The sequence below is a fragment of the Anopheles darlingi genome, chromosome 2 (genome assembly GCF_943734745.1).
Source record: "Anopheles darlingi chromosome 2, idAnoDarlMG_H_01, whole genome shotgun sequence".
NCBI classification, from domain to species: domain Eukaryota; kingdom Metazoa; phylum Arthropoda; class Insecta; order Diptera; family Culicidae; genus Anopheles; species Anopheles darlingi.
The window spans coordinates 26304403-26321373 of record NC_064874.1 but is presented as its reverse complement, the minus strand read 5'-3'; the positions used below and the strand labels follow the sequence as shown (position 1 = coordinate 26321373).

The 16971-nt window shown below is 49.0% G+C and overlaps 4 protein-coding genes across 4 annotated transcripts in view; 3 read left to right on the top strand and 1 right to left on the bottom strand.

Annotated features, from left to right (window-relative positions):
* The first annotated feature begins 1281 nt into the window (after positions 1-1281).
* LOC125947958 (uncharacterized) lies at positions 1282-5672 on the top strand. The gene is made up of 6 exons (XM_049673569.1): positions 1282-1932; positions 3288-3409; positions 3603-3724; positions 3890-4239; positions 4343-4563; positions 4669-5672. The coding sequence occupies exons 1-6, from the start codon at positions 1624-1626 to the stop codon at positions 4907-4909; spliced, it is 1365 nt and encodes a 454-aa protein (XP_049529526.1). The 5' UTR covers positions 1282-1623; the 3' UTR covers positions 4910-5672.
* Positions 5673-10700: 5028 nt separating this feature from the next.
* Positions 10701-12612, top strand: LOC125947959 (uncharacterized). Its single transcript, XM_049673570.1, has 2 exons — positions 10701-11261; positions 11344-12612. Exons 1-2 carry the CDS (start codon positions 11086-11088, stop codon positions 12488-12490), a joined length of 1323 nt encoding a protein of 440 aa, XP_049529527.1. The 5' UTR covers positions 10701-11085; the 3' UTR covers positions 12491-12612.
* A 625-nt stretch (positions 12613-13237) lies between these two features.
* On the top strand, positions 13238-16063 carry LOC125947950 (cytochrome P450 4C1-like). Its single transcript, XM_049673560.1, has 3 exons — positions 13238-13987; positions 14066-14192; positions 14274-16063. Exons 1-3 carry the CDS (start codon positions 13374-13376, stop codon positions 15045-15047), a joined length of 1515 nt encoding a protein of 504 aa, XP_049529517.1. The 5' UTR covers positions 13238-13373; the 3' UTR covers positions 15048-16063.
* Positions 16064-16071: 8 nt separating this feature from the next.
* Positions 16072-16971, bottom strand: part of LOC125947969 (dynein regulatory complex protein 9) — a 1993-nt gene continuing 1093 nt past the window's right edge. The window contains exons 4-5 of the mRNA XM_049673582.1: positions 16527-16951; positions 16072-16454 (exon numbers count right to left, since the gene is read on the bottom strand). Of these exons, the coding sequence (XP_049529539.1) occupies positions 16087-16454; positions 16527-16951 (793 nt within the window). The 3' untranslated portion in view covers positions 16072-16086. The remainder of the gene's footprint in view (positions 16455-16526; positions 16952-16971) is intronic.

The following is a 16971-nucleotide window of genomic DNA, read 5'->3' as shown; positions in this document are numbered from 1 at the left end:
CAAACACCGGTTTCCCATGGTCTCAATGGTTCCATCCGATCCGAAAGAACCCCGATTTAAGAGGGGTGGGGGGGACTTTGGTTATTTCGGGTCCAAAAAAAGGCATATTTTTGACGATTTTCAGTGAAGAAACTTCCACTTAATTTGTTCAAGTGAATGTCATATTAAACTACAACTTTTCAAGAATATTTGCTTCTATTTTGGGGAATATTTGATCAAAACTACGTTAATGGCATCCAATCTAAAAATGCTAGTTAGCAAAAATGTACTTTTTACGGTGCCCATCGTAGCCTCGTGCTGGGTCATCAGAAATATTCAAATGAATATTCTTTTGTTAGATTATGAGTTTATCCAGGTAGTCCCGTCGAGTTTTTGTTGAATTTCCAATTTTTCGATTATTGGCAGATTTTTTAAGTCAAAAAAGTGATGTTTTTTTCGATGTTGCCTCAAAAATCCAGATTTACATAATTTTAAAAAAAATTTTAGAAAAAGTATCAACATTTTTTACAAAATCTTGACGGGGCTACCTGGAAAATAGTATGAAGATTAAGTGTTCAAAATTTCAAATCGATCGGTCCAGTAGTTCTTATGCTACGATTGGCACCGACTTTGAAAACGAAGGTTTTGGAAAATGCGATTCAAAATCGCGAGATGCATTGAGCCTTGTATGAAACTCTGTTTTTCAAAAATCAATATCTTTGTCAGTTTGGCTTTGATTGGTCCCAAAATTTTACACAATACTCTTGAAAGGATAAGCACTCATAAAAAATTGTTAAAAGTAAATGCGAAGAATTAAAATAAAATACCGAAGCTCCCCCCTTAACTCTTCTGGTACTACCGCGCATCATCATGTGCTATCTATCGTTAGGCGCAAATTACAATGAATTCTTTTTCAAAACAAAATCATCTCACACATACTCGCTACGGCATAATGTTTGTCTTTCGTTCGCACAACCACAACAGAGCACTAGATACGACGCATCGATACGGATCTGTGACTGGTTGTCCGGAGGCCGGCTTGGCGCTGAACTAAAGAACTCCCGTTACCAATGTCAATGTCAACGATTAAACTGACGCGCACACACACACCAAAGACCAATGACGTCACTGCCGTGCGCCAGCAGACTAGCAGCTGCTCAGCCACGACAACACACAGCATCCAAGAGAATCGGTCGTGTGACGATCATGATGATCAGTGAGAAGAGCGTGATTAGATGCACACCATCATAAACTTGGTGGTGGCACGGGGAATCATCAGTACAAAGTGGCACAGCACGGTCGGCAGCATCAGTCCCCGTTCTAATCGCTTACCGTACGCACGCGCGCACTCAGAAAGTCGTACGTCGTAGTCGTGTGCGAACGACGACTTAGGAACTTTGCCGCCTTAGGATTGCCGCCGACCGTGTGTCATTAGCTCCGTGCGCGTAATTGGTGGTGAACCCCTTCGTTCGACAGCGGCCGAGCGGACCTAATTGGTTTCCTAGTTTGTGGCGTACGACGACGATAGTCGAGTGGGCGCGTGTCTTCCCGGATAGGGCCGAGCATCGTCGAGCGTGATAAGAACTGATTTGTGGCTTATCGGGAAGCGTGGTGGTGTGGTGTGGTACCCGCAGTCCGAGTGATATGACTGACACGAGCCATAAGGAAGCGTACATTCGGGACGCACTAATACCCGGGCTGGTGCGGAGGGCTATCCTCACCTTTACGGCCGAAGATGCTCCCGTCCGGCGTAACGCAACATTGAAGTCCGTTGTGGTGAAGCCGCTCGTCACCAATGGATTTATGCTGACGATACCGTTCAAGGTCACCGTAGTGCTCGAGGAAGCGCCCGTTGGTGGAGTGACCAATGGCAAACCCTCGACGATGGCGGGCGACCGGACGACTAATGGCGACGAATCGCACAAAACCGAAACACTCCATTTGGTGGTGAAGGTACGTAGAGTGTGCCAATTGATCCTCTACGTTTCCCCCGGGTTGCTACTACTACAAACGGTCGTCAGTTCAAATCCGGGCACTACTCCTTGCAGCGGGGATGTTCAATGACGAAGCATATTCTTGGCGAATGCGAGAACCAACAACCGCAACCGTCGTCGTTGCTCACTTTTGCACTGTCATGGCATCATTACCGCTCGTTCTACGATCTACACACTCGGTTGGGGTGTGCACACTAGTTGCTCGCACTCAGTATCGGGGCGGAAAAGAAATCATATTTACCGGGAGTAAGCTGATGGGGGGAAAGGATGGTAGTAACATCATTAAACAGCGGCACCTGTTTGAAGGTGGGAGAACATAGAACCTCAGCCTGCTTCAGTGGCTATCACTGTCGGTAGGGTATGGTGTTTCGCTATCGCAATCACAAACGAAGGTGCAATCAGTCATCGCTGCGAGCGCGCGCCTATCATTGGAGTTCACACAAAGGCGTTTGTTTGCTTTGCTTTTTGGCTTTTTTTTTTTGAACCATTTATCGATATTCATCCAAGTAGTCAACGAATTGCTTGCTCGTTTTGCGCTTCTGTACACAACGCGCACACACACACAAACACAGAAGCAGAAGCGTGATCTGTGTGAGAGTGATTAATGTTTACCCAGGTACCCGAGCCCCTGGCGAAGAGGCCATTTTAGTTCTTCGAAGCAAAGTTGCGGCCCCCACAATGGTGGACAATGCTGGACATGCTGCTTTATGAATGAACCCTCCCTTTCCCAAACACACTAAGCTTCAACAATACGAGATTGATTTTATAACACAAATCGTTGCGATTGAACCTAAGCAAATATCAATCTTTAATTCAACCCGTAGTCTCTCCGTAACATAATTGAATGGGAACGAGGAAGGAAGGAAGGGAACCCGGTCTGAGGCAATACACTTTGACAATCCCGAGACGTGACCCCTGGGTTGACTCTCATAACACACGTGCGCACATAACTGGCCCGGTATTAGAAAGACAATAGGAAAAGCTTAACCATGGCCGGGACCCATTTCCGGTCCTGGACAACCAACACGGAGACAGTTTGCAAGGAGAAGAAGGAGTGGAAGGAAGAGGAGTAGGATCAGAAAATATTAAATCAACTCCCGGGGTCTGTCGGTATCCTCTACCCTCGGAACCTTCGGAGAACTGTGTTGACTCAAGAAATAGCGCCAGAGCTGCCCGTGCTCCTTCGGGAAACTTCCCACTCAATATCCGGGACACAGAAACAGAGGAGACACACACGCATACACATTTCCTCTTTTTATCCTCTCTCCCTCTCTCTCGTTCCCTCTGCACCGGCCCCGGCCGTCGCGCCCACAGATAACACCGGATTGCAACGAGGAGATGTACCTCAGCTGTCAATTCGAGACACTTTTCGAGAACGAGATGATCGCCTACACCGAAATCATTCCAACGCTCGGCAAGGTGGAGCTGTATCCAAGGTGAGTGTCCTTCGCGGTCCAAAAACCCGGCGAGGTTCCAGCGAAGAAGTCCGGCGACCAGTAACAACGGACCACCAATCGTGTTGTTGTTGTTGCTGTGTTTGTGTTGTGGCGACGGTGCGTCGCGTCGTCGGTTCGCCGCCCACCTTTTCATCTCATCCTCCTCCGCCATCTCGTCCACCTCGTCCATCAGGTACTACCACTGCGAGCGGAAACCATCGGAAGCCCTAATGGTAATGAGCGATTTTTCCTTTTCCGGCTGGAAAATGGCCCCGATGGTTGTCGACCTGCCGCTGGACTACATTGTGCTCGCTGGTAAGTTCCCCTGTTGTCGGGGGTGGAATGGGGCGTTTGGATTATTGTTATTACATTCTATTTTTTTTTTTCCCTATTCCCGGTTTCCGGTTCCTATTACGTATTTGGATTCCATTACATTCGCGTCTACTGTACGCGCTACTTCGCCCCGCGGTGGCAATAAAGTGAAGGAACTGGGCCGCTTCCATGGTGAGTGCTACGGAATGAAGGAAGTCCGGCCGGAGCAGTTCGAGCGAATTCGGCGCAAGTTCAAGGAATCTCGGTACGCGGTCGACGTTACCGATGAAACGTGGCTGACGATCATGTTGGCTGCACCGAAGCGTGCAATTCAGGCGGCCAAGGAGAGCCGTTTTGCCGCGGAAATCCCGGACGAGTACCTGGCCAAGCTGGGCCGCCTGTTCGAGGATCCGTGGGAACACGCAAAGCGGAAGGTAGTACCCCGCGAACCGATGGCCATCATCTGCCATGGTGATTACCTACGCAACAACATGGCCTTCCGTTACGATGACGCAAAGGTGACCGACCGAAGCCGACGTTCGCCGGGAACGTTGAATCGAACCGGACCGGACCGAAACCTAACCTAAGCCTTGCACCGCATTTTCGAAATATGCTCCACAGGATCCCGAGAAACCCACGCAGGTGATGATGTTTGACTTTCAAACCCTGCGCTACGCTTCACCGATGATCGATTATGCCACGCTTCTGGCCAACTCGACCGGCTATGGCGTCCGGGAGCATCATTTTGAGACCATTTTCCGGCTGTACCATCGCGAGCTGGTCGAGACGGTGACCCGGATTGTTGGCGTGTCCGATGTAAACGACCTGGCGCCCCACTTCAGGTAAACAGTGAAGGCACTGTTGCCTGCCTGGGTTTTGGTAGACTTTAGTTCCCCCCACTGACCTGTACCGGTATTTGCAATGTATTCCTGGTATTTGTTGTTTAGCTACGAGTCATTCCACCGTGAGCTCGCGGAGTATTACAGCTATGGATTCAACATAGCGTCCTATTTTCTCATGATACTGTACGAACCGATGGAGGTCGCCTTCACCGAGGTGCAGATGACGTGCGAGGAAGCCGAAAGGGATGCGTGGCAACGGGGCGGTGAACCGTTGAACCGTGAACTAGCGGCCATGATCTACGAAATGTACCAGCTACACAGCAAGTACGGGTTGGATCCAGTGTAGAACCCGGTCGCAAGTCCCATTCACCATTCTCGTTATCGAACCGAATGTCAATCGACCATTCATCCTTACTGGAACTGGTACTAAAAATAAAGACGTAAGACGAGATGTAGGGAGCTGGCAGCTCCGTTGAGAAGTAACTGTCTCTGATTAGAAGGCGAGACATCAACTCCCGGCATCAGCAGGAAGGTTTGTGCAGCGAACCGATACGAAGCGAGGCGAGGCATCTTTCCCCAATCCACTGCCAAAACAACCAATCAACCAACCAATATCTATCTGTCTGTCGCGACTGTCACAAACAGGGTTCGCTCCGATATGATAAACTACCACAAAGGCAACCAACACCCGTCAGCACGCACGTCCGGGATCGAAACCGCAACCGAGCTCCGTCGAATCGACTTCCTGCCACTACGGCAACTCCAAGAAACACTCACTCCAAACACACTGACAGCGCAAGTGGCGCACAGGGCAAAGGGACCGGGACCACGTAGTGGACCAGATTAACGCTCTAAAACCGCGGCGTGGCAAGGCAATTGATGACGGGAGTTGACCCCCGGGGGGGGATCATACAACGTTCGCTCCACTTCCAGGATCCAGGAGGCACCTTTTGCCACACGTTTGCCTACTACTTCCAAGTCACCACCTGGCCGCCTGGCGCAACGGCAAGTCGTCATCATCGCCATGACGATTGTTGCGAACATAAATTAATTTATTTCTTTAATGGAGCATGAATTAAATTATAGGCCCGTTGTTTGGTCGTTCAGCGTGGATGCAATCGCGGTGCATATGCGCTCGGCCACCATGCCATCTGTGCGTATTAATATATTTATTGCTGTGCGCGCGTGTGTGTGTGTGTGTGTGTGTAGCGATGCAGCTCAGCATCGGTCACAGATGGTGGCTACTAGGATGATGCGATCCTTGGCTTCGATTGTCAAAGCTTCGAGCGTGGTCTTTCGCCGCTCTTGAAATCGAGGACCACCAGCTGAATGCGGGGTACTTTGGCATTGGGCATGCCACCATGCCATTCGCACAAATGGTTAACAATCGGTCGTCACCGACCGGCTGCTGGCAGCTTATGGGAAGCACCGTGACCTCTAGAGCACAATGCCACACACTTTGCCGCATATGGTGCCATATTGTTCGGTTACGTTGCGCAACCGTTGCGCAGCCGAACGCCATGACGCGGGGCCACCGGGAACCGGGAAGCAATTATGGGAATAAAATGATTTACATTTGTCAAGTGGCGTCGCGGCTAACCGCAACTCTACTCTCGTCGTCGCTGCGGCATAGCTCGCGATGATGATTTCCCATTCCAGCGCATTCACTCGGTAGGGAGGGGAATGAAAATGCGGAGTGTAGTTTACCGATAATTGGAGTTTTGGAGCCGTCTACCCCATTGTATACCCGTTGGATTGTGAATGTGTAGGTTTCGTCAATTGAACTGCTCGCAACTTTAAACGCATGTTTCGAGGAACAAATTTCATATTAGGTTTGGCGGATTTGTTGACAGTCAATTGGAATTGCTTTACAACCACGCATCAAAATTGGATTTAAAATGTACAATTGTTTCCCGAATGGAATGTCGATCTACAGTGCGCCATTTGCTTTTCAATGGGCCCGAATGGTTTTCCTACGCTTGGAACAAATGCGACGGACATAATTTCCATTTTTTATGCGCTACGAAGTGCGCCGCGGTCATTTCGACTATCCCCACGGAATGTCGCTCCTCACACCACACCCCCACCTCCATGTAATTTGAGATCATTCGCTTTCGTAGAATGGATTTCCCTGTTTTGAAATCCCGATCTGTCAACGTTCTTCCTAGAAGCGATCCCTTTTCCACCAGCGACACCAGCAGGTATATTGTTGTCAACGCCATCGCCATGATGGCACCGTTGGCGCTACTGATGGTTATTACTATTTTTATTATTCCTCTTCCCCTGGTCCCCTTTTCGCCGGATTTTCCCTTGTAGGCACAATCATCAATGATTATGAAAAGCTACACCATTAACACTGGTGGCAAGGTGGCAAGGACCTTTAGGACCATCGGTCTCCGTATTTCACCTAATCTTTTGATGGCCCTGACCGTGGCCATCTTTTCGCTACCTTTCCGGAATGCTTCCAAACGATTTACCCGGCTCAGAAGAGGACATCCGCCATTTGGTGGACGAGATTTCGCGGAAAAGGCAAACGAATGGAGGGTCGGACGAACGAACGAACGAACGAACGAATGGACTGACGAATGGAATAATAAGCAGCATGGCGCGTGCAATGTGGTGTGAAAATACGTAAATCATTGGCGCTATTGCTTCATAAATTAACGGGAGAAAGAAAAATCTTTCAAAAAAAAAATAACTCCCCACTCCATACCCCACGATTTGGAGAAGAGCCAGTCAGCGGCAGTCTCCGTATGCGGTGTGCCGGTGGTGCCAGGTGAACCGATGTTGGTTGAAGACAATTGGGAGCCAAACGTTGCAAGAACAGGACATTGTTTCACTCCCAGGCCCTGGACAGACTGCGCGGAAAATGGAAAATGAATATCAGAATGAATGAAAGAAAGGAACAATTCTCCTGGTGCCGTAGTTGCCACACAGCAAAGGTGGCTCTGTGTTGTATAGCATACATTGATGGCCTTCGAATGAACATCGTGCTCGACCGCATCGCCTACTTTGAGTGTGTTGATGAAACATAACTTCTAGCTACGTGATTTAAATATTTAATGCTCTCGCCCACCGTTTTCCAGCCGCTCCAGTTTCGTTATCCAGTAGCCGAAGAATGCACTAAGTGGGCGGGCTCATTATCATTCCCCCCATCTCCACCGTCATCATCATCATCATCATCATTATTATCTTCAGACCCTTCAGGTTACGCTGCAACCATTTAACCACCAGCCACCGGACGGAGCGCCGGCGCTATTACACTGTAATAATGAGTCACCATTGTATGTTGGCCCAAACCAGCTTCATAGCAGCTCCAGACACCTCCTGGCATCGCGTAAGCATTCCGCCTCCGCCTGCACCCATCGTGCGTTCCAACCGGAAAACTTTGCATCCCAAAATGGCATGCAACCGGCATTCACCGCTGCTGCTCGGAGGTGGAGGCCCGATAGCAGACAACATGGCGCACAACACGGGATCGTCAGGAGGCCGGCGGCGGGGCCAACAGAAATTCCGGACGAAACACTTAATAATAAGGTTGGTTCATTATCCTTGCTGGGGACATTCGCAAGCTAGCCGCACTTGCCGGACAGGCGGTGTATCCCTCTCCCTGCTGGTCTGCCATGCTACCGAACCATCAATTACCCGCGAGCCCTGAACCATCTTTGGCACGGTTCGGCTTTTCCGACATAAGGCCGGCAGCAGGTAAAAAGGGAAAACGCTCAGAAGCGAAAACTCTCGGCCAAAGAATGCAGCATTGTAGCAGAGAGAGAGAGCGCGAAAAGGATTTACTTCAAAAAAAAACATCGTCCAACTGTAAATGCTCGGGAATGGTGGCGTAAGCTGTGCAAACCAACTTTTCCGAATTTTCACAATTTAAGATTTCGTTTACCTCGCGCTCTTACCACAAAGTGCTGCCAAGTGCGAGAGTCCTTTTGCCGGGGTTTTGTTTTGTTTTTAGCAGCTTAAATTCCCCAATCCTTTTCCCGTTCATTATCTGCTCGGAAAGGATTGGAAGGCGGCAGAAAATGGAAGAGAATGAGTTCTTCTTCCGCTGAACCTGGGCAACATTGATAGCGCCTCCTACCAGCGAGTGTCCTCGGATGAAATTACAAACGAAAGATAGATAGAGAGGGCGGCGACCGGCCATCTTGTTACGAGTTGGTATGATAGTGCTTCCGAGGGAGTGCATAAACGATCCATTTGGTCGTTGAACTCACATCAAACACCCACAACAGCACAAAGCTAGCAGTCTTCAAATCAACCATCTATCAAGAGCAATCAGTGCGTGCTTCGTTCTCGTCCTGCTCGGTACGGCTCGGCTGGAGATAGTTTCACCACCCCCCCTCTAGATAAACGCCCCTTCCAAAATCAACACACACACACACACACCGCCCAACCAACGCTTTACTTCTCCACAAACCACACACCTTATCGGTTGCGTCTCGGAATCAACAACATGCTCTGGAGGGCTCGATAATGTTTCGAGAGCCACTTAAATGTTTGTCTTTTATGTTAAAAATTTGCCGCTTAGTGGAGCGCCGCCTCGCCTCGCCTGTCGAGTCGAGTAGTATCGAGACCGACCGAGCGAATGATCCCAATCATCTCGTTTCCAAACCGGTGCTGAACCCGAACCGGAAGTGGAGCGGAAGCAGAAGCCCGGAACGAGAATGGAAAACAATTTAGCTTCAATTTGTTGGCACTTGAAATATGTATATGTTGCTCCAAGCTCTTCCGGCTCATGCCGTGTGCATGGGAGAAGCTATGAAATCATATCCCAGCCAACCCATCCACAATCGCATGCTGTGTGGGAAAGGAGAGAGAGAAGGAGAGACTTCGCTGGCGATCGCTGGTTGGCGCCGGAGTCATTGTTCGGGTAGATTAATCACTGGCAGAAGGTCGAGAGAAGAAACCACCGTCTTCTTCTTCTTTGTGTTTTATGCTCGGTGTTGAGGTTATATGATCTGTTTACCGATACGCATACAGGCGGATCCTTTCGAAAGGATATATTCTCTCTCTCTCTCTCTCTCTCTCTCTCTCTCTCTCTCTCTGCGTCGAACTCTCTCTCTCTCTATTGCTCTGGAAGCCAATACCAAACGACACACGACGGCACGGGGGAAGAACAATATCGGAAAACTTTCTCAACGACTGCGCCACTGTCTGTGCTTGAAGATGTATTTTTATTTATCTTTCTCCTTACTCCCATTATGGCAGCCGGTGTGGTATCGCACCCTTTTCCTGCCAGCGCGCTTGCCAGTTGCCGCCAACCTGGTGGTGGTGATGAAGCGTACATTCATGGAGCCTTCGAGTGCGCCCCCCCAGCAACGGATCATAGCAAGCCACGTTCCAGCGAAGAACGTCCAAGAACGTAATCAAAGAAGCTAAAGATAAATATAGAAATCATCCAATCAAACACTAAACACATGAAGCTGCCGGTTCTCCGGTGCCACCGAGTGATACCTCCTCTATCGCGTATGAGTACTTCGTTTCGCACGCCGACACTAGCTCATCCGGAGCAACTCTTAACGTGACGAACGTAGCATCGTTTCACCCCGTACCCGTACTCGGCCAATGGTGGGTGCGGGAGCGAGTTTAATCAACAATGTTGATTATATGATTTGTTTCATTCACTGATGAAGCACAATTTGCTTAATGGTTTGCTACGAATGCATTTAATCAAACAAACAAACCAATGCATCCAGCACCAGCGCAACGAACCAGCGAGTCCACGGGCATTGCTGGTTGCAAAGATCGAAGTTTTTTGGAAAAGTCAATAACATAATACCGATCATGAGAGGATTTGATGAAAAACCAAAACGTATAACATAAGAAATTACAACATTGGCAACAAATAAGCGAACACACATTCCAGAATATAGATAAGACAACACTCTACCATTCTTGTGCCAATACCGAGTACCTTATCGATTTTTAGGGATCTGCGGAATGAAAGCCAACGATTATTTATGGAATCTATCGGAAGATGAACACAATTCGGTTCTTGAACTCTCGAGGCATTCTCCAAAAGAAACCAAAAGTCTACATTTCATCTGCGGTGGAGTGTTTGCGACATCCGGTTCCGGCTAAGAAACATATTTAGACTAGATTCTATACCGAGATTCCACAAAATCACAGTTCGTAGAATCAATGAACGCACAAAGCGCACCTAAGTGGATTCGTGTGGCTATCGTCGAACACACTTCGTTAGAATAGACAACGCTTCGGTTGCAAGCATCCCCTTCCGGTTCTCGGCACCGGCAATCTCACGCGAATGGCAGAAATCGACCGCCGCTTATCAACACGCATTGTCACCAGCGGACAAACAACACAAAAGCCACCAACGTGCACAATTGCGACGACGCGGAACGCACCATTGCACAATCTTGTTTACACTAACAACCGGCCCCTGCCCAGGTACCGAGGTGGGACTACTACTAAGGTGGGTTTAGTGTTCCATTGTGCGTTGCCAAGTGAGGTGGTGGTCGATCGTTGTGTTTAGCTGGACTGCAGAGACGCTAAAACATGGAAGCGCAAATCGAATTCATCAAGACGGAGCTGGTGCGGAGGGTGTTCGCCGAGAATGCGTGCTTCCGGGGGTTGAGTGTTATCAGCAGTGAGCTCACTACGCCAAAGCAGCTGGATGGTTTCATGTCCACCATCCATCAGCTGGTGCTCGTCGTACGCGCGGAATCGAAACGGTACGTCAAAAGCCACCTTGCACACGCTGGCCAATCCCTTCGGTCTCTCTAAAACTAATACTATTTTGTTGATCTTTCGAAGAGAGGACAAATCGACGATACGGTTGCTGGTAAAGGTGATGAAGGGAAACGATACATTTCGGAAGCAGAATCTGGGTCATGTCCTGTTCCCGAACGAGATCAATATCTACGCCAACGTGCTGCCGGCTTTCGATCGCTTTCTGGAGCAATCCGGTAGTGCATTGCGGCCCTCCGAGTGGTGTCCTCGTACGTATCTGAGCGCGCAGGGTCACTTCCCTGGCTACAGCAGCACCTTCGAGACGTTCCTGGTGATGGAGAACGTCACACCGAGGGGTTTTCGTACCGGACCGCGGCTCGATCTGGATGAAGCACATCTAACACTGATGGCCGAAGTGATTGCCAAGTATCACGCCTGCTCCTATGCGATGCGCATTCGAGAGCCCCACACTTTGGAGCGACTCGTCGAGAAGATCATCCCGCTGAACTTCCTCCAGGATGGGAAGGTGTTTTTCGAAAGCTACAACGTTGTGTTCCGGTTAGCGGCCGAACGTCTGTTCGCTTACGTCGACGCAAACCCGGACGAGCTGGACAGCGATCGGTTCAGGAGTTGTGTCGACATTCTGCGCACCAAATACGGTCCCAATCAGTCGCAGCTGATGCAACAGTTTCTCGAGCGTGATCCGATCTACTCGGTAATCCTGCACGGTGACTACAACCGCAATAACGTGCTGTTCCGGTATGTCGACGATCGGCCGGTCGAGGTGCTGATGATCGATTTCCAGGAAAATCGCTACGGATCACCGGCCCTGGATTTGTCGTTCTTCATGTACATGAACATGACTCCCGAGCTGCGGGAACGGTTCTGGGATGAGCTGCTCGCACGCTACCATCGCCAGCTGATGCGAACCCTTTGCGAGATCCTGCAGTGTGCGGAAACGGATGAACGGTTGGCGCCCTACCGGGAGGATCTGTTCCGGCAACACTTTGCCCGTTTCGCACTGTACGGTGCGATGGTAGCGTTGAACTTTATACCGTGGATGATGAGCCCCGAGGAGGAGTGTGCCGATGCTGGGGCATCATTCGAGCAGGATGTGCATTCCGAGGAGTTCCGTCGCTGTACGCTTAGCGTTGGTGGGGAGCCGGTTAATCGGCGTATAACGGCCGTCATGCGCCACGCCTGTAAAATGGGTTATATGGACATGATGTAGGAGAGAGCTAGCGATGAGCTAGCGACTTATGAGATGTTTAAGCATATTGCCTGTTTAATGTTATGTGGATAAATATTTGAGATTACATTATTTGAATAAACTTATCCAGCAAAATATAGCGATCCGATTTTATCACCACCATTTTGATACCCGCACCCATTAGGTGCGATCGTTTCAGTTGCCATTACGCAACCGGTGCTACAATTATCAGTTATTGGATTCACCTTTGCCCGCATTTCATCTTCCGCGAGAAGCTCAATTCCCATGCCCGCTACGATACCGTTAGCATCAAACATACCGATGTGCGTCACGCAATTTGTATCAAATCGTAAATCTGTTAAGCTATGTTCTCATAATCCAATACGGGAGCAGCGGACAGATAGCTGTTAGTAACGTTTCGCATAGACACATAACAATGTACATATCTCCTGCAGTTGTTGATAGTCTAATTGATCGCTATCGGCTATGAGGAGCTAACAACAGCAAACAGCTACCTCCAAGGTATCCGCCACCCGCGGGTTCAGCGTACTACGATCAACGATCGATGCGCAAGGTGGGCACCGCGTCCACTAGGGGGAGGTGTTGCGATGCCATAAAACGCACACCACATCACACGCAACGGCTCTAGCCACGGGAGGCTGCCTTAAGCTGCTAGCTCCGTAGCTCCCTCTCCATCCCTCTCTGCCTGCGAATTGCGCGGTATAAAAACGATCGCCTGAAAGGGATCCAGTTTCATTCGCCATCGCTCTGCGTTCTTACCAACTAGTGTAGCTAGTACAGGGTTGGTACAGTAGTGCTAAGTACAGTAAAATCGGTGGAAAGTGTGTTTGGCGTCGCTTCCCTTCCGGCAAACAGTGACAGTGTCTCACCGACCGGCGCAACCATGCTGGTGCTCGTGTTTCTGAGCGTGTTCGTTCTGGTGTATTACATCAATTTCCGCCGATCACGGAAACGGTTGTACGAGCTGGCCAATCGGATACCGGGACCGTTCGATTATCCGCTGATCGGCAGCGTACTCGTCGCGCTTGGCCGGGGTCCGCTCGAGGTGGTCAATTACCTGATGGAAAGGATGCACCATCTACCGTCGCCGATGCGGGCCTGGTTCGGACCCTTCCTAATGGTGGTCATCGATAGGCCAGAGATGGTCCAGGAGGTACTCAATTCGCCGGCCTGCTCCCAAAAGCCGTACATGTACGATTTCTTCCGGCTCAGTAAGGGTCTTTTCGCGGCACCACTCGATACCTGGCGTGTCCACAGGAAGCTGTTGAATCCTTCCTTTTCACCCTCGGTGCTTAAAAGTTTCGTGCCCATCTTGAATACCAGAGCGGCTCAATTCGTGCGCGATCTGAATGGGCGAGCTGTGGCGGGTGAATGCTTCGACATCCATGATCTTCTCGCGCGCTATACACTCCTGTCCATCATGAAAACGTCGATCGGCGTTGAGCTGGGAGAACAGGATGAGTCGGTACTTCACAAGTATACCAGTAATGCGATTGCGTAAGTGTGTCTTGCCACGAAGCGTTTCGTAATGGCCAGATTGTGAAATGATTGTTTTTTTCCCCTTTTGCGCAAAAGGATGTTCACGAACTGTTTCGAGCGTATCTATAAGGTTTGGTTACACCCGGAGTTCATCTACAAACTTACGCCCACCTATCGGGAGGAGACTGAGAGGATGGCAAAGTTCAAAGCAATGTCCAGTAAGGTCAGTGAATCAGCACTGAAGCATCTTGGGCGGTGGATGTTTGTCGCGATTTACAGCTAAGCATAATATACTTTTCCGCAGATCATCGAAAAACGGCGTGCGCTTCGGAGTGAATCCCATCAGTCGCATCAAACCATCTCCGATGACTCCGAGGAATACCCAAAGGCTAGAAAGTTCATCGATCGGCTCGAGGAAATGGCGGCCGATCCACAACTGCGCATCGATGACGACTGCTTCCAGCAGCACATCGATACGCTCATCTTTGGTGGTAACGATACGTCCGCCCAAACCATGGCCAACACCTTCCTCACGATGGGTATGTTCCCGGAGCTACAGGAAAAGCTGTACCAGGAGGTCATGAACGTCTGCCCAAGTGGACCCATTACCTACGAGGATCTGACCCGGCTTACCTATATGGAGATGTTTGTGAAGGAAACATTACGCCATCTACCGATTACGGGTACGATAGCCAGGGCTCCGGCACAGGAGGTTCAGGTCTGTGACATCACCATTCCGGCTGGTACGATGATCTTGATACCATTTCTGAAGATGCACCACAACAAGAGCGTCTGGGGAGAGGATGCCGAGACGTTCAATCCGGACCAGTTTCTACCGGAACGGTGTGCCGAGCGACATCCGTATGCATTCATACCGTTCAGTGCGGGACCGCGCAACTGTATTGGCATGAAGTTTGCGTGGAATTCGATCAAAATTTTGCTCTGCCATGTAATACGCAATTACCGTGTCCATACGGACATTCGGCTACAGGATATCAAACTGTCACTATCACTGGTAATGAAACTTAACACGAAACACCTGATACGGTTAGAACGTCGCACGGAAGTTTTGGTATGAAGTGAAGAAGTGGTGTCGTGAACACTTCCGCAGTATAATCATGTCCTCGGTAAAACCAGAGTCTTCCCATCGCATCGTAAAATTGTTTTAGGAACAAAAGTAAGTCCCCTGTGACGAATGGTGGTACCGAGTATCACCTCTAACCCCGCGGGGCGATCGGATCTGAATATGTTGTAAGCACTGGGGTGTTAATAACGTAGTGCCAGTAGTAACACAATAGCAAAAGAAATAACAGTGCCCGGGTCCTATGGATCTTGAAGAAGCTACCGTACAATCAACTACATACCGAGGTGTAGCCCTTTCGTAGGGCCTTCATTAAATATAATTGACTCCCGCACGTTCAAGAGGCTCCCATTTGAGCCCCAGCCATAGAGGAGTAATCAAGCGACAAGCGATGCAGTCAAGATATAAAAGCCCCCGAGTAGGAGCTGTGTGAATATTTCCGTATTATTGCAATTGAAAAGGCGCTAATTACTCATCACTTGATCGCGAAGCTCTCGACGAGAGCGAGAGCAATAGCTACTATAGCTACCAGACATGGCATGACAGTGATCAAACGCGATCATACCGGCAAACCGCGAACACAGCTTTAACGGTACTTAGCAAATCTTACCAGATTTCGCATCAGTGACGTCCAACAAGCGAACAGTTTCATGGTGGGCCATTTGCAGTCGCACGCAATTGCATTGCGATGCGTGTCAAGACATCCATTTCCCCATTGCGGTTCACGTAAATGGAGCTGTAAAACCGGTTCATTAGTATATTTGCATTCCGATATTTGAGTCGGTCAGTCGTGTGTTGGGTGGATTTAGAGCTAGTCTCTAAATGCTTTTTAGTGCGAATATTGAGGAAGGCGGCAGAATTTTAAATTTTATACTTCAAGATATATTTTTAGTTTTCGGTTAAATGGTACCATAATGTTGTTCAGTAATGATGGTTTATTGTTAAAAAATCCACAAAATCAATTACTTGCAAGATATTAAGGACACTGTACTGAGCTAAATCTTTGAATTGGGTGTTGACAAGAACGGTTAGGAGATTACTTTCCTTTCTTGCCCTTTTTCGGTGCTTTCGGTGGTTTTTGTTTCTTCTTGCGCTTGAACTGCCCCAACCCTTTGCGAACCATCGTGCCCCTCCACCAGGCTTGTATCTTGACCGCCGACCGAAGCTGCTTATTAGCTAGGGCCAACTGTTGTTCGCGCTCTTTCATAAACTCGGCACAAATCTTTAAATCCTTTTCGCGGTGCTTAAATAGTATTGTCATCTCTTCAAACTGTACCTTCAGGTTCACGATCTTGTCCCGATGTTCGGCAATTTGTGCGTCAAGAGCCTTAATTTCCCGTTGGTATTTATCCGTCCAGAATGCGATCTTTTCGCTGATCTGATCAATACAGTAATTGATGTACACTGTAGAAAAAAAGGATAGAAAAAATATTGAGTGTATTTATTTGTGCAGACCAACGGGAGTACTCCGCTTACCATCAATTTCCATCTTCAATCGCAGCTCCCGGTCAATGTTATCTTTCGTTTGCTTCGACGACGTCACCAGTTCGTTCTCCTTGCTCTGAATAATGATGCGTGCCTGTTCGTGGCGGGTTCGTTCCCACTGCTGCACCAGGTTCGATTTCACGTCATTCTCGATACGTGCATCCTTAACTTTCGTCTCCAAATCGAAGATCTCGTCATCGAGATGTTTCAGCACATTTTTGCACTCCCGATTCACACCCTCCAGCTGTGTTTGCAACGATTTCAGCTTTTTTTCATTCAGTATGCTGTCTCGTATGAGGATCAATTCTTCCTGCTCGCTTTGGATGTCATTGTCCATAAATGTTTGTAGCGTTTCAAAGCTCCCGAACTCGGCCATTTCCGTGTGCGTATCGGACAACAGTTTACGTAAATTGGATCTAAAAAGATTGAAATGGAT

Bases quoted from the DNA above. Each gene is read 5' to 3' on its own strand.
- LOC125947958 (XM_049673569.1), top strand. From the start codon at position 1,624: ATGACTGACACGAGCCATAAGGAAGCGTACATTCGGGACGCACTAATA. The intron at 3,725-3,889 runs GTAAGTTCCCCT...GTGGCAATAAAG, and splicing joins GGACTACATTGTGCTCGCTG to TGAAGGAACTGGGCCGCTTC. The intron at 4,240-4,342 runs GTGACCGACCGA...TATGCTCCACAG, and splicing joins TCCGTTACGATGACGCAAAG to GATCCCGAGAAACCCACGCA.
- LOC125947959 (XM_049673570.1), top strand. From the start codon at position 11,086: ATGGAAGCGCAAATCGAATTCATCAAGACGGAGCTGGTGCGGAGGGTG. The intron at 11,262-11,343 runs GTACGTCAAAAG...GATCTTTCGAAG, and splicing joins GTACGCGCGGAATCGAAACG to AGAGGACAAATCGACGATAC.
- LOC125947950 (XM_049673560.1), top strand. From the start codon at position 13,374: ATGCTGGTGCTCGTGTTTCTGAGCGTGTTCGTTCTGGTGTATTACATC. The intron at 13,988-14,065 runs GTAAGTGTGTCT...TTTGCGCAAAAG, and splicing joins TATACCAGTAATGCGATTGC to GATGTTCACGAACTGTTTCG. The intron at 14,193-14,273 runs GTCAGTGAATCA...ACTTTTCCGCAG, and splicing joins TCAAAGCAATGTCCAGTAAG to ATCATCGAAAAACGGCGTGC.